General features: G+C 39.9%; 1 protein-coding gene across 1 annotated transcript; it reads right to left on the bottom strand.

Moving 5' to 3' along the window:
- Positions 1-1,950: 1,950 nt before the first annotated feature.
- On the bottom strand, positions 1,951-22,977 carry SEC24A (SEC24 homolog A, COPII coat complex component). Its single transcript, XM_063413773.1, has 23 exons — positions 22,824-22,977; positions 17,594-18,115; positions 16,039-16,194; positions 14,251-14,328; positions 13,775-13,941; positions 13,003-13,175; positions 11,938-12,040; positions 11,044-11,170; positions 10,611-10,720; positions 10,124-10,236; positions 9,352-9,470; positions 8,655-8,710; positions 8,126-8,332; positions 7,699-7,819; positions 7,000-7,158; positions 6,323-6,496; positions 6,129-6,239; positions 5,563-5,738; positions 4,440-4,577; positions 3,669-3,773; positions 3,434-3,526; positions 2,813-2,916; positions 1,951-2,413 (listed from the first exon to the last, which is right to left on the bottom strand). Exons 1-23 carry the CDS (start codon positions 22,870-22,872, stop codon positions 2,299-2,301), a joined length of 3,276 nt encoding a protein of 1,091 aa, XP_063269843.1. The 5' UTR covers positions 22,873-22,977; the 3' UTR covers positions 1,951-2,298.
- Positions 22,978-23,030: the final 53 nt, after the last annotated feature.

Raw genomic sequence — 23,030 nt, 5'->3', positions numbered from 1 at the left:
AGTGTGTGTGTTCACGTTCCCTGTACTGCCATTACAGCGGTACAAGTAACCAGCAGGCCTTCCCCACTGCGAGGGAATAAACTAACAAAGTTCAACAAGAATTTCTTCCAAAGTGAAGAGAACTCCAAGAGGCTTCATCTGACTCATTTATCATGTTTTGTTCTGTAAAACTTAGGGACTCAAATTCAAACTTGTTAACTGCCACGAAGACTGACATCTTCAGCCATTAGTCTGGTGTACATAAAGCAACGAGGCCACCTCCAATATTTATGTTTCTTTAAAAAAGGGATATAGTAGCAAAATACAGTCACAGTAAGAAACAGACTTTGGGTGGGCTATTTGATGCAAGGATGGTTTTCAATCCAACATCTGAGTGATAACATACCCAAACCCACAAGGTTTAGGGCAGAACCTATGCAAGTGCAGAGGTTCCATTTATGATTTAGATGAAGAGACCCCTTTCCCCTCCCTGGGAAAAAAATCAGACTGTTAAAACTTAAAAGACACCTCTTCACTATTACTAGAAACTGTGCAATTCTCTGAAAAGCAGTTCAAGTAAATATATTCCTGTTTGCTACAGAGGCAGCAGACAGGGAAGCTTAAATTTGTTCTGTAATAATCTTTTCATGCTGTTTTAGCCATTGTTCTGAACTTTAGTTTCTTGTGCTCAGCAAGAAGAACAATTTCTCCCAAGGAACTCCTCCCCTAAATTAAGGCAACTCCTGACAATCATGAGCAGCTACAGCCTGAAATGGGAGCAAATGTTTACCCAAATGTTGACCCTACTGACATTTGTATCTCCAAATGTCCTAAGCACAGTACATTTGACCAGTCACAAGTATTTTACCTCTTCAAGTTACTTGCCCCAGAAAGTAGGTTCTGCAAGACCTTTAAGTTTACCACTATTAAATAAAAAAAGCAAACCAAGATTTTTCCATATGCAACATTTCCATGGGCATTGGAATACAGTAACTTATATACTCTTTACACTGGTAGCTATCAATGATAGCTTAATCTTGAAAACAGAAGAATCATCAATACACTGCTATTAAATTATTTAAATATTTTTTTGTATATAAGTTTTTACTTCAAGTCCGATGTCAGCTTTGATCTGTATCTCTGGCAGGATTTGAGAGTGTATTTAAAGCTTTTATTTGGTGCACACTGCCCTTGGACCTGGGCTCATTACACAACTGCAGCAAAAAAACCCTTGTTTTTAAAAACTTCAGACATGTCTGCAACCATATACAAATCTTCAAATGCAATATAATAATTTTGTTCTTGGAAAAATAATTTCCAATTTTAACGTCAGAATATTCAGTGTTGCAGACCAACATTTGGTCTGAAAAGCTGCCAACAAACTTGCTTCAGATCTGAGGGGTCCAACATTCACTTAATGTAAACAAGAGCCAGAAGTCTACTGAACATAAACCAAACAAAATCTGAGATAACCTTTCTTGCTCTTCCCCTCCCACACCATTCATAAATTGAAATTAAAACAATTCCTTTTACTGAATAAAAGCAAAGTTTACCATCTCCCTAAGTCTATTTTTGCTGCCAACTTAACCAATGACTTTTTAAAATCTGTCTCATGTAGGGCCCACTCTTCCCCACTGCTTTTAAAATTAGAATAATGACTTATTAAAAGCTTCAACAAATGCAGCCACCTTATCCAGGTTAATCTTACCTTTAGTCCTATTAGCCATAATCCAATCCAAGCACTGGATTCTACACTTCATAAGCATTTGTTCATTTCACAATGAACACTCCTTTCATTGCTACTTTAAGCATTAAGTTGAACATTGAGATGCTCCTTCTGTAATCACTGGATGCACTTATAAAGAATTTCCCTGCAAATCATGATCAGTATTGTGAGGTTTTATATCTAGCAGCAAAAAAAGAAAAAAAAAAAGAAAAAAAGGAAAAAAAAAGAAAAAAGTTACAGAAATATACATTTTGAACAACAAAGAACTCTTTATTTTACAAAATGTATTTCACCTTCTCAGTATTGCCCTTGTAAATGTAGTTCATGCTGCAACTACTTACAGTAAAAACACGATTTGCAGCAAATTAAAGGTGCTCAACCGGTTCCAACAGTTTGATTTTTTTAAGGTACAATATTACGTAGTTGCACATTTGATTCTCAGATGTGGTCCTTTATTTGCTTTAGTTCGTTGAAATCACAGTGAGAACTTCTCATCAACTGCCTCAGGCCACAGATTTAATGAAGGTATTACAAGCACAATCATTCTTTACTGCAAAATCTTTCCTTAAAGAAGTAAGCCAAAGGCCAGCATTTCATTTATTCACTTGCTGTTGTATATGAAGGAGGAATTCATAGTATGATAAGGCTGATTCTGTTCTGTCTTCAATCATATTTTGCAGAAAACTTGATTTCAATGGACTCTCATCCCTTAAAAACAAAAATATAAGTGTTTGAGTGGAATAAACATTTGCTATGGGCTACAGTGCATTAATAAAGTTATAGGTCAAGTGGCAAGACGCTTCAAGAGCTTAAGGACATATGAAAAGAGGATCTCAGATAGCCTTAGTAGTGATTAATCCTAGTAAGTGCTCTTACCAGTACTTACTTCATTTATCTGACATTACCTAAAGATTCTTCTGTGACATTTAGTCTTTTTTTAGTCTTTTGAAATTCTAATTGGAGACAACTCATATCTGTAGTCAAATCTGTCGGGCACAGCACACACTATTGCTAAGAATTCCATTAAGAAAATTCAGTATATGATATCCAAGTATGTATTGTTAACAGGTTGCTGAAGAAGCAAAAAGATTCCTAAAAATCACTTACTTTATTATATATAGTATAGGAAAGAAAGGTCTCTGTTCTCTCAGCCAAGAAACGAACGCTCGTGTTCTGATGGATTCTGCCGTTTCAAGTTCTGGGAGATGTGTCTGAAAGCCAAAGGGTTTCATTAAGACAAACAGGGTATTCTCAAGAAAAACAGTAAAAGGAACATTTAAATTAGCCCAACTCATTAGGTATAAAGAAAACTCAGACAGGAATGTTTTGTGATGTATAGTTTCAGTCTTGTCTTCTTTGAAGGGGCTTGAAACAGTCAATAGGACTTAACTGCTACCAGCAATTAGCTATCAGAACGGTGATGACTGAGCTGTGACTGACTCCTGTTTTGCTGCAGAAACTAAAGGAGTTCCCACAAACCCACTGTGCTCACTATTTGCAAGTGTTCTTAGTCTGCTCCCACAGGTCTGAGAAACTCGATCATTGTCAGCCTCTTCCTACTGTGTCTTCATGGGAAGAAACTCCAAGAGGTAACAGAAATGATTTCTTTCCTTGGATCTGGATCTATACCACTAGAGGGCTAATATCTGAGTAGTGCATTTTAATTCTCATGCAAATGATATTCTGGCAGCACTGTGTGTAAGACTGCTGTGCAGAGCAAGCACATACCATATTCTGTGGTACTGAGCCATAATTTGGAACTCCAAGGACTTGGTTGATGAAGCCCTGGCCACAGTTCTTCCCGACCCACAGAAACATCACCTGAAAGACACCCATCATAACATCATTAATCCAACCCAAAACACACCTCAGCAGACTCGTACATATTTTGGGTTCTTAGAAAGAACACATCAAGTAAACTTGGATAATTTTTAAAATCTCCCCCCCTCACCACACAACTTACAGAGCCAGCATCCATAAGATAAGCACCATCCCTACTCAGCTTCTCCACTGACAGCTGGAGAAGGGGTGGCTGAGGTATAGTTCTGTCATTTATGTTAAGAGCCCCCTAAAAGAAGGATGAAAAACAGTGGTTCACATCTCAGTGCAAAAAACCAGAACAGAACGTTAAATAAGAGTAGGATCTATTACACTGAACACTGGAGCTGGACTGTTTTTCTCAGTTCAGCTCAAGTCATACCTCAAGTGATAATTTAATTTATTCATTAATAATTTACTAATAAATCTTAATGTTTTATTTAGAGAGAGTGAATTTCATCAAATGTATCTTAGTTAATTAGTTCTAGAACTGGAATATCTGATTTGTTATGTACCAAAGATGTGATTTCTAAAATTATTCAGGGTTTTACATAAACATTCCCTGTTCTCAAAACTGCTTGATATTTTAAAATAAAGGAAGCTACAAAGGGACAAAAAAATTATGTCTTTATGTATATGTGATTTATAGCACAAGATAATGACACAAGGCAAAGGTGAAAAAGTTAGGAAAAAACATTCCCCCATCCATCCACAGCAAAGCACAGCTTCTCTGCAGAATTCATCAAACCAGTTCCAAATAACAAATGCATAAATGCAACAAGTGGGAGAATATGAAACATTACATTTTAGCTGTGGCACTTTAATATGGAAAACTTGGGAGATTTTTAACACATTTACTTTCATATCACACACAGATCTTTGGGATCAAATAGATTATGTAGCAAGGCAGACTCACCTCATCTGTGAGGTTATCGACTCTGTACAGACTGGGATGTGTCATGAGCATGAGGTAAACAAGGGGCTGGTTTTTCACCTGACACATGGTAAAGATGCGTTCATCCAGACGTGTGTTTGTCCCAGTTTGAAATGCTTTCTGCAAACAATCAAGCATTTAGTTTAGCCATTAAAGCAAGATAAACTGAATTTCACACATCACCTACTGCTTATTACTAACTTGAGTTTTAGAAATGTACCCGAAGTCTTTTCTCATTGTATGTTACTTTTCCATAGCTCTCTACAGTGTTTCACCAATTAACCATACAAATCTCGTTCCCATTTCTGGATTTCAGAATTAAGCTCAACCTAGCACCACCAATTCTTTCTAGTGAGCACTACAGCTGAGTGAAAGCACCCTGAAATACTCTCTAACCTACACCTCAAAAATGCTACTTAATGACATTTAAAAGAATATTGGAGCAATTTACAATTGGCTTCAATATACAAAATCTTAGGTCTGTATTTACAAGAAGAGGTAGTCCTGGCTTGTTGGGACCAAAAAAAAGCTATAAATCGAAGTATGGCTCACTCCTCCCACCTGACTGCACCAAATGCTTATCAAGCCTTTCATATAAGAAAGCTCAATATGAACATGCTGGTTAATTCCTAATCAAGATGTATGAATCCAAAACTTCTTTTTGAACCAAGAAACCAGTTCGTCCAACACTTAAATGATCTCTAGTATCAGTTCAGGGAAATTCAATTAAAAATACTTACATTGAGCAAATACAGTGAAATGCTTTAAAGCTCTTGCAAGAACAGCGAGCCAACTCCCTCTCTGCCATGCACACAGCTCTCTTCTAATCCACACTGTACTGCTGTGTGGGTCTACATTTCCAGAAACGCACAAAATTGAGATTCCTGAGAAAACACTATCAGTACCCTGACACATGCTCTTCAACAGTCAGGGTCTTTATTATTTTTCCCTTCCATTGCTTAAAACATTTATACTTTTGGTTTCACGCACACACTTCTAAATTCCTGTTTTTGAACTAAATCATTCTCCATCAAGAATTGTCCTTTTACTTCAGGCTGACCTGCCAAACAATCATCGTCTTGCCTGGCTTCCCTTGCCCTCTTACCTGCTTTAAGAGTGCCAGTATGTAGAGTGGGAAGAGGCGCAGGGAGTGGGGAGCTGTGAGCCCGGGCTGCTGGATGCTGAGCACGGAGGAGCGATAAGCAGCCAGGGAATCGATCACTGCATTCACCAGGGCATCGCGGGCATCGCTCAGCGTGGCGGAGACCGAGCGGTCCACAGCTGCACACAGAGCACAGGGTTCAGCTGAGAGGGGTTCCCTCCCTCCCTCCCTCGGCAGGAACACAGTCACATACATTAACTTCTCTCACTTGATCATATATGTCGATGCAGTTTAAGCTTTTACTACATGCTAGGGGAAGTCAAGTGCTTCAGAAAAAAGCTGGGGCCCACGATGATGCACTAGTCTAAGCCCAGGTGATTACACACAGCTCAACTGATCCTTCACCTAAGCCAAGCATTAAAACCAAAGCTTTCTTAGGTTTGCAACTTTGAAAGCACTCTTAGAACAAGGGAGAACGTTTTCTTCTAATGTCACCTCCCAGAGGATTATTGCTCAGATCTTTAAGGATACGATCCACACATATCCAAACAAACTCTTAGCACACTCACCCATATTGGCTAAGAGCCCTGTGATGGCCTGCACATCTGCCCCTAGGTACACATCACTCAGTGTTGTGACAACAGGTAAGCACATTGTGTGGACACGAATTCGTCTTTCACCTGCAAGAAAAGAAAACTGTAACCTCCAACTTGTTTTATGAAGCAACAGTACAAATGCCACTGTTGGCTCAATCTAACCTTACCTTTGCTGGAGGTGTACAGGAGAGCTGACTGAAAAGAAACAACCTGCATGTCTGTAAGACTCTCTTCCACTGACATTTGCACAGCGTATCCCGCATCTGGGTTTACGTTGGGTAATGACAACAAGTCTGTGGATCGTACGAAGAAGTTCCCGTGGAAAGTATGAATGGAAAGACCTAAAAGATAATAATGAATCAGTTTGGGTTTTATAGCTGTGAAGTACAGACACGACACCATATACAGATCTTCCATCAATATATATGACTGTACTGGAATGTTCCCTCTCAATGACATTGTCTTCAGAAAAGGTAAATATTGCAAACTGACAACTCATCCAAACAATCCACAAAGCCTAACAGAAAGTGATAATTAGCAAGGGAAATCAATGCAGAGTAGTAGAAAGTATCTAGATTACAAAAACAATCCCTGGTTGAAATAGTCCAGGAAAATTTCCAGTTTTGATCATTATAAAGTGGAACTTGGATGGCAATGTGTGAAAACACATTGCAAATACAGTCTTTAAAAAATTGTCTCATCCCTGGTCCTGAATTTTACTTTTCTAATCTTTGCCTTTTGGTTTCAAACCAGCTAGAATACCAACGAAAACATTCCCAAAGACCAGCAAACACCCACTTCCCTCTCCTCCACCTCCCAAAAATCTAAGAAGGTGAATTCAGACCTTTGGTGCATCTTATCCTCATGACAGCCTCAAATCCAATTTTTCTAGTTAAATATCGCTTCAGTTCCTTTTGCAATTTCTCCACCTGGACAGGGTTGTGTTTATGATGGTAAGACTGGTAGTAGTAGACACTACCTGCAGAATACCTTGATATACAACCTGAAACAAAACCAGGATACATTGGAGAGTGCAGACAGTTGCTGCTGGAGTCTTTAAACTATTAAATTGTTCACACCTGCAAATCACTCAGATACACAGTTACAGAGCTGCCTACAGAGACAGAAATGTAGTCAATTGTATGTTCTAGTATTTGATAAGTTTCAGGTGTGAAATAATTTTGCATTGGCCTGAAATTCCTGTCACTTGAAAGTTTGGTTAAATACGAAAAAAAAAATTAAAATGCTAATAAAACTTGCTCTAAAGGCAATGACACTGATGGTTAAAAAGCATTAAAAGGAAGAAAGTATTTCCACTAATATCAGTAGCACAAGAATCCTGACTCATTAAGGGAAGCATGAAAGTAAGTAGGTTAAATCAGGACTGAAAGATTACATTCTATTCACTGTCACTGCTCAGCAAGGACAAGTTTGTATCTTGACACACTAGATTAATTCAAATCAGGTTAATCTACAAAGTATTAACATAGATTTCCTAAAAATACAAGAGTTACGTGCCCCAAAACAGCTTTATATGTCTTACCTAGAGAAGCCAAGTCAGAATATTGCCCACTAAGAAGAAATAAATCCACTGCAACCTGTTGCCCTGAGCAGTCCAAGGCCAACTTCTTGTAAAAATCTGTCGATGGTGTCAGATGTATATCCTGTGAATACAGTGGAGTATTACAAAATACAAAGAGAATTCAAATTTGTTCATACATTTATTGCCTACTTTCAGGGACACTTCAATTCTCCATCATTGATTAAAAATATTTTATTTTAAAAAATATTTTATTTATTTAAAAAGGTAATTAATTTATGTTTATATTGCTTGGTTTTCTTTTGGTTTTTTTCTGCTACTTTAACAAAGGAGGAACAAGCACAAAATTAACCCAGAAGAGGAAATCTCAGAATCACCCACATGCACAGAACAGAGTTGTCAGTGCTCTCAACCCCTTTGCTTTCCTGACCTTTGCTGTTGCTCTTTGGTTTGGCTCTTCTCGTGACTTCAGCGCTCCCATTCCCAGAGACGGGAGCTGTGTCTGGAAGACAGTGATTCTACCTCCAGTGGGGGACATCAGCTTGAAGGCAGCCTGCAACGCAGGCCCCAGAGCACTGTGAGTTTCCAGGGACTTGGTGAACATCTGTGGCAACGTCTTCAGCAGATCTTGGATTAGCTACAAGTGAGAAAACAGAATTAGCCCTATGAGTCTTCATGGTTTTCTACTTTATGTAGAGCTGATTGCTGAACATAATCAAGTATTAACACTTCCAATATTAAGGTAGTAAACAGGAAGTCCTAGAAAAATTCAAGTACTGCCTTCCTTCAGGTTGGCAAGAATTTACAGTGACACAGATAAGAGACTTCTTTATTTTTTTGCCTCAAACCTGGCATCTGAACAGCAGATGTTAATGAGCATTAATTAATAAAAAAATTACCAAACATATCCTCAATTATGTAAATGACACTAGTTATGTAAGAAAGTCCTTGCTTCTTACCTCTTTATTTTCATTTAAATTTACTAATAAATTTTCTGGCATTGGTATAAATACATCTGAAAGGGAAAAAAAAATATTTGAGTTATCTTTTAAAAACACATCAAGCTTTCCCTGACTTTATTTGCCAACCATCATACGTATTGGAAAACAATACACAGTATCAGTGTATTAACCCATGCAAACATAATTATATGGACTTCTTTTTTTTTCATACGCATTCCTTTGGCTAGAATCCCATGTTAGAGTAGCAATCAACAGGGCTGGAGGATAATCAAGACTATGAAATAAAATCACATAGCAAATATTTCCAGTGTTCATTCTACTCCGCCCAATAACATCCAGTGAAAGGTGATTTGAAACCAAAGGCAGAAGGACAAGCACTAAGCACCAACCACAAGAAAATCTACAAAAAGGTATCCAGCATCAGTATTTAGGATTTCAAGAGGAATCTAGAGAACTGTACAAATTAAACTAGATGTTAGGAAGGCTGTCTTCATGTCTGAAGTCATGAGCAGCCACAGCATTGCTCAGACATCAGGGAGATCTTCATAAACAAACTCACACATATGGCACTTCCAAAGTCCTTACGAGAGAGACTAATGGTGCGATCTAGAAACTCCCACCAGACACATTTTTACAGGCTGTCACAACCAGAAGTCATTAATAGGTACTGATCACAACAATTATTTTTGCATACCTTCAATATCTGAAACTATAAGCATCTGAGGCTGAGAAAGACCTTCCTGAAGACTGTAGAAATGGATTGTGCTGTCAAATGTTATGAAGCCTATTTTTGTTCTAGTGTTCCCAGGAAGCCTGAAAATGAGACATATGGTGTTCAATGAGATGAAATTTCATTTCTGCAGGCTTTTTTTTTTTTTAACATTCACTGCATCTCTCCATGGTTGTTACCAAGCAGTTAGTTTAACAGCTAGACTACAAGAGCTTCACTAAGTTATTTTGAAAAGAACAAAAACCCCAACAAAAAAGGAGCTCATGGTAGAGTCACCTGGCAGGCAGGTGAAAACCTTTTAAGAGGGTAATCAGAAGTGGAAGAAAAGGAAGAAATACACTGCAAAATACCAAGCAGTGTTTATGTAAGTTCAAACAGTATGCATTTTATGAGAAGTTTGCTAGATGTATCACTCTTTCAGCAAATACTTATCTAAATTTCAGCTTTTAAAAAATACTGTTCAAAAGATATCATAAACATGATGCTTATATTCTTCTGGGGATTGATGAAACATACAGGAAAGAGTCAGACTGAAAATCAAGCCTCACAATTACCTGTTATACTGGTGAAGCTGTGATGGGAAAAAGACTACAGCTTTGTGGTACATTTTGATACAACAGTGGCCATTGTTTGCCCACACTAGGAAACTTGTCTTCCAAACAGAAAGGACTGGCAGGTCTGTCACAAGTTTCTTAAGAGGAATGAAAATCGGATATTTTAATAAAAAAGTACTTACGAGTCAAGATTGTCTAACAAGGTCTGGCAGACTGTATTCAAGTATCCTGTCTCTATTGCATTGTGAGAGACATCAAACACAAAGAGGTACACAGGTGGCTGAGGTGGACGCAGCTGAGCAAAGAAAAGATTACCTTTAATTTTCAAACAGTATTTGTTAGATTTAGTTTATTCATTCCACTGCAAGTTTAAGCTGTTAAAACAGCATGTAGATGATAGCTAAAATTTTTGAGTGCATTTGCCTCTTATTTGGTAATATCAGAATTCTAGTTTTCGTCCAAAGATACCTATATATTCTAAATACAGAAGAACTTTGACATCATAAATGTTTAGAAGTGAACTCTGAAGTTCTCTTCATGAGTTCTCATATACATTCCTTAAGGCAACAGCTGTTCTGCTGAACTGGAAAGCATCCTTTGAAACAAAGCTTTCTCTGACTTGCCTCTGAAAATAAAACTAAGGGAGAGAATAAGTAAATAAAGCCTTACCATGTATTCAGATGGAGCCATAAACTCAATAGTAGCATTCTGGACTTCAGGTCTTTTATGAGGTTCTCCATAAACTCTTGTCACAGGATTATACAGGAATTCTTCAGGAACTATGCAAATAAGTTTATATATTAGTATTTCACACTAGTATTGGCTGTGCTGCCTTTTACAACAAATATATTAACTCTTTTGTGGCTGTTGGGCAACACATGGAGAACTACATTAGTCGGTGGAGCTCACTTACACTTGTGCAAGGGTACCCTGAGGGGCTGCTTGGGCTTTTAGGGACACCAGTGTCACTGGGAAACATTTCTCATGACTCCCAGTGTGACTGACAAAAATCCCCCCTCTGATGCGGCCAACAACACTCCAGTCTCAAAGGCCAAGGTGGGAAGGGTTAATTGCAACACTTTAAAGCACATTTAAAACTTACCATCATTGACTCTATAGCACAAATTGCATTTCCATCTCCTTTGGTCTAGGAAGCTGACAAAAGGGTTGATGTACGTCCGGCAGGAACGGCATCTCACAATAATACTGGAAGTGACCACTGGCAGTTGCTGGAAAGGAAAAGCTGACTGCTTTAAAGCATCCTCATCTGTTCATCCGTGGTAAAAACACCACCTACACTGTGCTGGCTAGTGAGGCAAAGCATCCTTGTTGCAAGGAGTACTTCTGCACACTCACAGCATCCCTGCAACTCCTTGATATGACAGGTAGGAACTGAGCTCTGACATATTTCACTGTGTGGATTCTCTTTCCAAGCCTCTAAATTCTTGAATTTTACACTGATGGTTTAAGATCAAGTCCTGCACCCAATACAGATCAAAAAGCAGGGAAAAAATGCCCAAATCTTTGAAAAATCAATTAAACTGAGAAAAAAAAAGCTTTAGAGAGACATTGCTAAATCCAAAGTCTTCTGGTTATCTCATGACATCCAAATCCCTTCAACTTTGTCAAGTCTTGAGTTTAGAATTAGTACTAGGTTTGAAATGAATAGCTACAACTGGTATGTGACAACCTGCAATTTAGATGTTGCCTTCTATCACAGTCCGAATTCCACACTGCCTTTAGGATTTTGGTTTTTTGAGGTTTGAGAGGCTCTCTTTTTTATTAAGAACTGAGGCCTGAAAGTTCAAAAATGATAGGGAGAAATAATTGAGAAAAATTACAACAATCTGTATGGAACAAGGAAATGTCAGTTACTACGGTAGTTTTTCTGGGCCAAGGTACATGCCCTTGTTTTATAATTCATTGTCCATTCTCTGGACTCTAGTAAAGGCATAGTTGATATTTCAGCATGTAAAGTTTTGAATATTTCTCATACCGATAAGTCTTTGAAAGGATGAAGCAGGAGCCCCAAAGGAAGTTTGGCTTTATTCAATAAGGCCTGAGTTTGAGGAATGTTAGTCAGGGTACAGCGGAACAACCTACATGAAGGACAAAGGGTTATTTTCAGAGGCTTTCAAATAAATTATGATTTCAGTAGTACAGCATATTTTTCTAGAGCTCTTAATGGTGAATTTCCATTTCCAGATGAAACATCATCTCCATCTCTGTTCAAATCATTTTGTTTCTGTCTGAGCTTGACACACGAGTTCTTATTTTATACAAATGCTCTTTACACAGAACTGAGTGTCATTTTAGTCACTCAAGTCAAAGTTAAGCCTAACAATATTCGAAGTTGCACCAAATCTTTGTATACCAAATGTTATTTTGGAATAAATCAGAACCAGTAATGTTTAAAAGGCAGTTTTAAAAACTTAGTAACTATAAACAATCCCACAATCATTTTCTGAGTCTTGAGCACTCAGCCCCTTCCACAAAGTGCAGATGTACGTGGCAGTTCTGCAAATCCTGTCCAGCTTGTTTGCATGAACAACGTCACAAAGGCATTGTTATTTCCTTTATCTACCATAAAAATATTTGCAAAGCAGGAGCCCCTGGCTATACACAGTTTGATTGGTCTCCTCAGAGAGAATAATCGATTAGCCAACTGCCAGCCTCTTGTCTGAAATTTCATTTACTCCATTGTTTTAAATGGTTACTTTTCAATACAGAGGTCATCTATGTTTCCTCATGCACAATCTCTTTGGGGTACCTCACGTTACTGAATTAACTCCTATATCTTCTCATCCATACTCACTGCCAGGTGTCAAATTTTTGTACTTTACCTATCTATAGCTGCCTTGTTAACAAGTTTTTCCTCATACTTTCTACAAAGATGATTTCCCCTCTTCAGTTAAGCCCATTTACTGCCTTTATCGTAACACAGTGAAGCCCATTTTCAGTATTTTCTACTCATAAAATTAAGAAAATATTTTGTGAAGTTATGAGTAGGAATTAATACTTCTATCCATTTTGACGTATTATAGCAAATGAATAATCTTACTCAGGATTGCAGTTGAGCTTTTGGATGTCTTCATGCAAGTTGGGGACAGGAGCCTTCAAAAGGGTGGTAGGAAGAATATTTCTTTCTTGAAGAAGATTCACAGGTCTCAACCCTTCCTGCTGTAGACTCAGGCCACCCATTGATGCAGTTAAGTGATTAGTGCCTAGGACAGGCTAGAGTCAAATAAAATTTCTCAAATTAGCACCAATTACTTGGATCAAACCCACAGTCCATTTAAAAACACATATTTATCCCTTTCAGTTTGTTTTGCTCATGTACAAACTGCCATGGTATCAATATATTTAGAAATAGTGGCTGTCACATTAACTTGACTTATGCATCTACCATAACAGAGGAAAAAGTAGCATAAATTGCCTATAAAGCTCTTGAAATACAGAGGCTCAGCTGGTGAAAGTATTGGTCAGTTCACTTTGAAAGTTCAGGGAAAGAATAACCAAATACTTCAGCTAACAATAACAATGCCACAGAAGAGAAGCATGCCAAAAGCAGCTGAAAGTTTCCAAAAAACATCCTGAAATTTGAGGGTGGAACATTTCACAAAGAGCTGGCACACAGCTTTTCCAAACTGGTACAAGGCACAGGCAAAAGCATTAACTGGGGGCTATGTCTGTCCTCTTGAACAAATGGTGCCCAAACAGGGAAGAAATGAAGCATCATCCTAAGGATGCACAACACCTACCAACCACAATTTTTCTTTACCTACACACCCCCACTGGAGACAGTACTGAGATAGAAACCAGACAATCTTCACCTGGTGGAAATGTTTTGATCCATCTGGATATTGCAAAGCAGATGCATTCATCCCTGGTGCTCCAGGTGGAGAAGTATGTTGGTAGCCTGGAGGTAAGGCAGGGTAAGAATACCCAACACTTCTGTTCATCTTAAGATTCGGGGCTGCAGGAGACTGATGTGGAGTTGCTGGAAGCAGAGTAGACAGATATTTAATTGCTGAAGAGCTCTATCTTGAGGCATTAGTACAACAGGAGATCTGCCTGTTTAGTTTTAAGTGTGAAAAATACAGCTGCTGTCAACTTTGCAAAGAGCTCTCACCTACTTTACGTATCACAGGCAGACATGCTAATTGTCAATGCTTCAAATTTTGCATTTAGCTTCAAGATAGGCATTGAATCAGGCACATGTTTGTACACAAATGCTTAAACTTCTATCTTTCCCAGACTCTTAAAAGTTCCATAACAATAACAACCATTTTTACTCCCAAAGCCTTACCCATGAGGCCACCACCTTCAATTGTGTCATAGCTGTTCTGCACTACAGACACATCACTGGCAGCAGATCTGGCATCACCTTCAAAGAAAAACAACCACAGGAAAAAAAAATGCACAAGTTATGAGGAAGTTTTAATGAGGTAACTGCAAAAAATATCCCATTGCTTATAAGACAAGCATAGTTTGAATCTACTTTGGTTTAGACCCACGACGAAACTGAATTAAATATACACTTTGTCCTCTTTCTCACACACATGTCCCCTGCAGATGTGACCTCAACAAAAGACATTGATAAAACATCCCAATCATTTTTTTTTAAGGAAAACAAAAGTCCCTACACTTCTGGTTGAATAATCTTTTATGACTCCTTCAGATTAGGGATTTGCCATAGCTTCCAAGCCAACATGCACTAAAGGGTCAGCAGACACTCCCTCCTCAGCAGAGGAGGTCTCTTTAGGCTGGCTGCAGTCTTCCAAGTAACCTGTACCTTAGAGTTCCCTCAAGAATTTTTTCCACTGATAATTCACAGAAACACCAAATTTCCTACACTTACACACTTTGTCCACTACTGCTCACAAAACAGCAATAGCTCTGAAAAAGTCACATACCAGTCAAGATAGAAATTCAATCTAAGATAGGAAAAACCTTGAATCTCAGAGAGTGTTCCCAAAGGACAGTTTTTGGTAAGCCAACTATGTCTAAATATACTAACACAACTATATATTGCTAAGGACAAGTAGGTACTCTATTTTTATTACCATTTTTTATTAAAATCTTCAAAGATGACCCAATAAAAGGAATTATATTACACACTGAATCTTGTTAGCAACAGTCAACCTGCTTCAGAGACTAAACATTTATTTTATCTCCAGGGCTCTGAAAATGTTCTTCTTCATGATGAAGAAAATATTTTCTAACCAAAAGCTGTTTCTAACACATTTAATATATTACAAACTAAGCTAAATCTGAATATATTTATTCTTGTGCTCACAGAGCTATCACACATGAGAAATTGTCAATCTGAACATGCAAGGACCCAACAGCTTTGACAGAACTAAGTATGTAAAAATAAAGCTGCTGACTCGCACATGGCCCTATCTAGCATGGGCACTAAATGCCAAACAACTGGAGTCTGTCTGATACAGAGCCCTGAGGAGTTCTTAAACAATGGCATACTTGTGCAGGGCCCACAGGAGACACAAAGCCAGGTATCTGTCCTCAACAGCTGACACTTCACAGCCTCTGGTAACTTTCTTTAGAAAACTAACAAATGCAAGATGCGTGTTTCAGTGATTTTACACAAAGAATAAGGTACAGCTACATAAACAGCAAGGAATTGCAAGGTCTACATTTTGTCTCTCCCTGTAGAATGAACAATACAGGGAGTCATGCATGGATTTCTGACCTCACAGTAGTCAGGGATGCAGAGAAATGAGAATTTCCCTATCACTTTTTAACACAAAAAAGAAAAAAGCGATGCCAACTACAGGAGAGATGGCCATGTAAAATAGCACTTAGAAATCTTTAACTATTAATTTCTATTAAAATCTATATCTAATTAAAATCTATTTTCAACTGTTAATTTCTTAAGATTTTATTAATGTCTGTTTACAAGAATTCTTCTTCTTTCCAGGTCCTTACCAGTTCTTTTCAGATTAAATTTTTAGCTGTATTAGTAACAATTTTACAATTTGAGTCTCTAATAGAACTATGGGCTTGACTTTAAAGGTTGCATATTACAACAAGTTGCAATGTTTGAATTCAACATAAAGAGCAAATTGTTTCTTACCTTCCTGGTTTGCAGGTGATTGTAGCAGAGACTGTGCACTAGGGGGTCCTGCTACTGCTGGTGGTGGCCTAGGCCCACCAACAGGTGGAGGTCCTAAAGGTGGCCTTGGAGGGTGGAGTGGAGTTAAAGGCTGAGTCACTGGTGGAGGTGCAGATCCTATAAAGAGATTAACTGTTAGGAGGAGGTTAACCCAGCTGAAAAAAGTCACTAAAGTTTTGTTACAGAAACACACAGATTGAATTCTAAATACTCCTGTTATTCAGAGATGAAGAGCATGTTAGCATAAATCCTAAAATGTGGGTAGAAGGTCTCAACTTAAGGTTTCAGTCATGCTTTTCTGATTCTGGGTTCCTTTAGCTACTGATCTCTTTCAGCTTTTTGTTGCTATTGTTGGCAAGAATTTCAAGATGTACAGAAAATATCCCAACTCTATAACCAAGTTTGGAGTGATCACCAAACAAGTTTAATTAATTTTAAAAGTGATCACTGTTATACAAAAAAATACCAGGGAAATGGCTCAGGAGGATTGAATGGATATAAAAATTACTTATTCCAAACACTTACACTCATTTCATATGCCACTTTCCAAAATTTCTCTGCATTTTTCTCACTAATTCCAAAGTACTAACTGTTTATTCCAATTAAGTGCCAGAAATAGTTTCATAAATTCTGCGAGCTTAAGACATTTTGAACAGCATAAGAAAATTAGGTAGGCATATAACAAAAAAATTGGCATCATAAGAATCTCTAATGAGGCTAAAAGCACTTAACAAGAAAAATTATTTGCTTTTACATGGAAAATATTTCTGTACACAAGTCCTGTTCACATGCTTAGTGAGAAAAAACTAATAACATACAGAAGTTTGGCAAAGAGAAACTTGAGTATTAACTGTGCTTCCATAATAATCACAAGTTGTACAATAGAACTATTTCATGTTAGAGAAGCTTTTACCACTGCATATACCAGCAAAAAAAAGCAGCAGGAGCAAAGTCTCCTACTTTTAGAGTACTTTCTGAAGACTGACAATTACCATTAAATGTGAAAATTACAAATTTGGGGAAAGGAAGCTTTCCATTGAACTGACCTCTATTTCAACAGCACAGAATGCTTTTCAGTTTTCTTTTCAGGCTGTGCTCCAGTTATTTGCATCAAGCTGACAGGCTATTCAGAAAATCACCTGAAGCAAGTGGTTACTGATCATGCTCACTTAATAGAACTAGTTTTCAATGGTGAAGTCCTGGATTGAAACATGGTAATGCTCCAGCAGTTACCCCAGGAAATGGTGAAGGTTACAGAAACAGCATCATCCCACACAGCGTCCCAAAACAACAGGGCACCATTCAGGAGTTACCTGCTTCAGCCACCTGAAACACCCACCTGGGCACAGAACTTCCATTTCTAACCCAAAGAAAGCATCGGGGTACTTCTTATGGGTGTATCTGCTTTAACAATCTTCCACAAGCAAAATGTCACTGCAGAGTCAACTCTATACTCATTATTTTAAAGGGTCATTGAAAAATGGACAGTGGTAAAATATCAAGAAGTTCTGGTTACCTGGCTTCATGTAGCTGTTCTGCAGTGGAGGACCCCCCGGAGAAGCAGCATACTGATAACTCCCTGCAGGATTTGTACTTCCTGATAGCGACGACGGCGGCTGAGCTGACCCTGTCCCAGGCACAGGAGCCAAATGGCTTGGTTGAGCCCCAAGAGGCTGACTCACAGGAGTCTGGCTGTACTGCCAGTTTGAGAGCACCGCTGGGCTGGCTCCGGGAGCAAAACTCCCAGCAGATGATACAGCAGCTGAGTTCAGTAATGCAGGCGGCAGCACTTGTGGAACAGGACCTGGCTGTTGTACTGGTGACCCAGAGAAAGCTGCCACTGGTGGTCTGTTGAGAGTCTGGCCAGGTCCTTGGTAATTGTTTAATTGAGAAACATTCTGAGAGCCACTATAGCTATACTGTCCAGGAGACTGGTGTGGAGGAACCTTTGCCGGCATCTGATGGGAGTACGATCCTGGAACTGCAGGGCTGTACCCCTGGCCATCTGGAGAATGCATCAGCTGATTTTGAACAGGGCCTGGAAAGACAAAAAAACTACACTCTTTAGGAAGTCAGTGTTGTGTATCACTTCTGAAAATAAAAGATGTTCCTGTGAATGTCTTTCCTGAGGATTTTATTAGTCCCCAAGCCATTTTTAATTTAAACCATTAGGTGTGACAGAAGTACTACTGCAAGGGACATGAATTTGGCAGTAGTTCACTATCGACACTTACATCTTTGTTTTGTTTTACAGTAACCTTGAAACCACTAAGCATTCCAGTACCATCAATGCTCCTGGATTGAAACTCACACAGCATCCCACCCAATCTTCAGAAACACACAAAAGCAAGCTGCCCAGACGAGCACTGTCCCACGGCACTGGCAGTAGCACACACGAGCAGACTGAAAGCAGAATATCCATTGCGTAAGAACTCCATTTCACATGATGGCTGACACCAACCTACACGTCAGCTTACCACGACAGCGCCAGCCAAGTGCCAGCATAGGTCACCACGCCACTTCTCAAGTGACTGAGTTAATCTAGTCAAGTTTCTGCAGTTAATTTTAGTAAGAGAACTATTCATACACATACTGCTCATATGAGTGGCCAACTGGTCACCAACACAGAATGAAGGGTAAGTTTATTGTAAAATAACTCACCAGTCAGGAAAAAGAAACTTGACAGGTTGATGCTCATTATGCATTTGTTGGTTGGTAGACATGAACTGAGTTTTACTCATTTGAAGAAAAAAGTTGAAAAAAAGGTTAGGAACTCTCCAAAGAGTAAACAACACGGGCAAGAGCAGCATCAGATTCCTGCTTTACAGAGGAACAGGTTGACAATCCCATGGGATTTCCAGCTTAATAAGAGCTCCACCCAGAAGGGTACTACTACAGATTGTTCATACCATTGCCACAAAATGGACATGCTGAAGAGAGACCATCAGTTTTCAAGTGAAATCCTTCTGAGCAGAATACACTAGATACTGCAGGCAGCTATGACTCCTTCACAACTACCAAAACACTTTCCAGTGTTGTATCATTCAGTTCAGCCAGTCACACTGTCCCTAAAAACACAGCTAAGATACTGGAAAGATTCCACACACAGTTACACATTAAAAAAAATGGCTGGTTTCCTATTGAAAAGTAATGGCTAAATTCTGAACGAAGAGGAAGTTCACATTTCCAAGTTAGAGTAACTCGCACATTTCTGACAATAAATTAAGCTAAATGCAGAATACATTGAAATTATTAGTTAGGACAAATACTGCACTGATCACTCAGCTCCTCATTCCCTAGAAAACCTTAGGCTGTGGGTCATACTCAGCTGTTAATTCAATGAATACTGCACAGGTCCATATAACTACTATAGTGCCAGTGATCTCATCCTCACTGTCTCTTATTTGTGCATAAAAGGTACACACAACATTATCCTCCAACCATTAATGTCAATATGCAATTTATCATTCAGTTAGGAAATCCAGTTATACCCTACAGTCCTTACAATGCTACTCTTAGATATTTGCAATTAATAATTCTCTAAAATCAAGGGTGTTTAAAGAAAAAGCTCACAAAGACAAAAATGCTTACAGTTACGTGTAACCTTCAAAAACTACCCTGCAGGGTATCAGGTGGGTTTTCAACAATCACTTTACAAACCCCACTGGCAATTAAACTTGCTAACTTTAAAAATCATGAGTTCTTATCAAACCTTCTGACTGCATCCACACAAACATTGATATAACAACATCACCATAAACTAGGAAAAATTACAGAACAAATACAAATTGATTTGATAACTTAATTTTTCACCTTAGGGCATGTCTCTCTATCCCAGACAGAAATCAGAGTATTTGGATTGCTCTCTTATGCACTGTTTTCCCTGCCTGAGGATAAAACAGTGGAAGTGAGGTGATATCAGAAACTGATCTACTTGATATTTTCTATGGCACTTTATGCAAAAATATAAATCAAGTTCATCACAGAACACTGTTCCAATTTCAGTTTCTATTTTTAAAGTCGGAAGTACAATGAAAAGTCTTGTCACCCTCATGTAACAAACAGTTCATGTTTCCAAGACAAGTCTGCACAAAGCTGCCAAAAAAGCTATAGAAATAGCTCTAAGGGACAAAACTCCTTTACCCAGAGTTTCACAGTGCACAAAAACTTTTCAGGACTCACTGTTTGGTTGTTGCCAGATACCCATCCTGACCTGACCTCTTTACGAGGCCCATCAAAGAGTATTTAGGCTGTCCAGCTTTCCCCAAATGCTGCTGGTTTTCTCTGAAGCCAGAAACAAACAAGGAATCCTGTGTGGACTGAAGAACTACTTCACCTGCACAGCAGCAGATCAGCCAACACTCAGAGACCACAGAAATGAATTAGTAATAGAAAAATGGCTACCTATTTAAGAGCAAAAGTCTCCTCTAAACAACACAAAGTCATTTAATGTTTCTAAGAGATCAGGAACAGCACCAGAATATATATGAAGGCCACTTGATGGTTTTATAAAATGATCAAAGTACTAATGTGGACAGCCAGGATCCAAGTAATACTTTCCACCACACAGAATTTCACTGTCCCCTACTTGAAGCCAGCTACTCAGCCCATTGCTTTTGCCAGCCACAAGCTCTCCAAGCTCCAGGGAGATGCAAAGATAAACACTCTGAAAAGTTACATCCTAACAGATGCTGTGGAATCAGTCACCACCAGTGCCCACTTCATCTGACTCTGACCCTCTGGATTCCAAACCCAACAGCTCCTAAAGCACCTCATGTCATCCATGCTAAGGTATCACCTGAGAAGAGCAAAATGTTTCTAAAAGAATGTTTCTCCTCTTTATTTGCACTTCAGTTCTATCAACTGGAAAACAAATTAGACACCTGGAATTAAATGAGTACAGAATACTGGTCCTATTAAAAGACAAACAGAAATGAAGGAAAGGAAGGTTGTTGCTAAGCAACCCAAAGCTCTGTGCTAAACAATTTGCCAGGCAGCACACGGTGCTGCTGTGACAATTTACTGCCTTAGTGGACATGCAAACTCAGGGAGTTACCTGCAAACACTTCAGCAAGCAACAAGTTGCAAGGAAGGGCTAACAGCTACAGAACAATTTATCATCCTACTGACAGTTTTCTTTCCTCACAGACCACTGCAAGCACCACTACATACTAAGTACCCCCAAAACTGTTTTATAAAGCTTTGGTGTTAGTATAAAGGTCAAGGATCACAGCACCCTCTCAAAATCTATTTTAAACAATGCCTTGAACAGTCCATGCTTGAACAATTTGATTTATTTCAAAGGCCAGCAACCCAAACCTTATCTCTAATATACTGTAAAAACTGTTAAACCTTATTACCTAGTATTTGCATAACTATACATTTCAGTTCTTTATTTTTCATACACCTGACAGCTGAGTAGCCTGAAATTCCTCTTTCTCAACTGCCTCTCTATAACTTCCATTATGTGCTTAATCTGACACTAGGGAAATCAGCAAACATAAAGCAATGCCAGTCTGTAAATCATCCCACTCAGTTACTCCATTAGCTAACAATCTCTTTGTACAGTCTCTGCTCAGACCACAAGTTCTCCAGGACACAGCCTGTCTCTCCACACTATATTCATACTCTTCCCACTCTCTTGACCCTAGAAGCAGCTACACAGTTAATTGCAAATTGTCGTTTTGCTGATGACTTTGAAGAACTGCAATAAACACACTGTGCAGGAGGAGGGGGAAGAAAAATCAAAAGATCTCATTATAACTGAACTGCTTATGATGCAGCACAGCTACTGAAACACACAAGTGTATAATTAAGGAAGCAAGTGCAGAGGATGTGTATGTGAAATCAAGAGACACTTCCATCAGCACAGATTTGCACACATGCAACAAAAACAGACGCAGAGACAAGACTGGCCTTGAATTTCTTATTCCTATATTAAAACACTAGCTAGTAAGCTCAGTTTCACCTTTAATATCTCGTTTCGATTACATTTTGAGGGGAATAATCAAGATTTTCACAGTTTGCAGCACACAGAACCAGATAACGTCGGCTTTACGAGAACGACAAGATAAGAAAGCCCCGCAGCGCCGCAGGCTGAGCTCAGCGATAACCACAGTGCCACATGTACAGCTCTGTTCCAAAGGGTCAAACTCGGCTGTGTCACCCGTGTCACCGACAGGGACCCACCCGGGCTAAGGGGCGGTCTGGGCAGCTCGAACCGTGCGCGTTACCCCGGCAGCACAGACACGGACTCTCTGAAAGAGGCTGTCGCTCATACCGACAGACAAATGTACTCTGGGGTACTTCTGCCATGAAAATAAATCAGAATGAAGATTTATTTTGCCTAATGAGGCGCTCTGTGTTTTCCTCAGCTACACTTGGGGCAGGGACCAGTCCGACAGCCCCTCAGCCCCGCTCCCACCGCCGCCCGCCGCTCCCGGGTCCCACCAGGGCCCGCTCTGCTGCCGCTGCTCTCCCGCTTTCCTCCCCACTTCAGCTGCGCTTCGCCCCGGGCCGCGGCTGTCCGGGCTGCCGGCAGAGCACCGCCGAGCTCAGCCGGGTGTAACCCAGGGACCCGGCCAGCGAGCGGGGGTCCCCGGAACCCCTCCCCGCGGGCACCGGCCCCTGCCCCCGCTGCCCCGGAGCGAAGGGAGGCCTGGGTCCGGGGGAAGCGCCGCGGGGCGAGAGCCGTCCTCGCCGGGCCCCATCCCGCGCCAAGCCCCGCGGGCCTGGCCCGCACTCACCGTTGCTGTAGGGGTGCTGGCCGGCGGGGGCCCCGGCGGGCTGGGCCATGGCTCGGCCGGCTGCGCTCGGAGCCGCCCGTGTGGCGGCGCCGGCCCGGGCGGGGGGGACGGACCCACCGGAACTGCCGGGCGGCGCGCGCAGCCGCACTGCGGACACGTGGCACTTCCGGGAGCGGCGCTGCGGCTTAAGGGGCGGGGCCGGGGGCG

This window comes from Prinia subflava, chromosome 16, assembly GCF_021018805.1.
Source record: "Prinia subflava isolate CZ2003 ecotype Zambia chromosome 16, Cam_Psub_1.2, whole genome shotgun sequence".
NCBI lineage: Eukaryota > Metazoa > Chordata > Aves > Passeriformes > Cisticolidae > Prinia > Prinia subflava.
The sequence above is the reverse complement of the archived record's forward strand: the minus strand, read 5'-3'. Positions and strand labels throughout refer to the sequence as shown.

Bases quoted from the DNA above. Each gene is read 5' to 3' on its own strand.
- SEC24A (XM_063413773.1), bottom strand. From the start codon at position 22,872: ATGGCCCAGCCCGCCGGGGCCCCCGCCGGCCAGCACCCCTACAGCAAC. The intron at 7,820-8,125 runs GTCAGGAAAGCA...CTGTATTCACAG, and splicing joins ACCAAAGAGCAACAGCAAAG to GATATACATCTGACACCATC. The intron at 7,159-7,698 runs GTAAGACATATA...GTTTTGTTTCAG, and splicing joins TTCTGACTTGGCTTCTCTAG to GTTGTATATCAAGGTATTCT.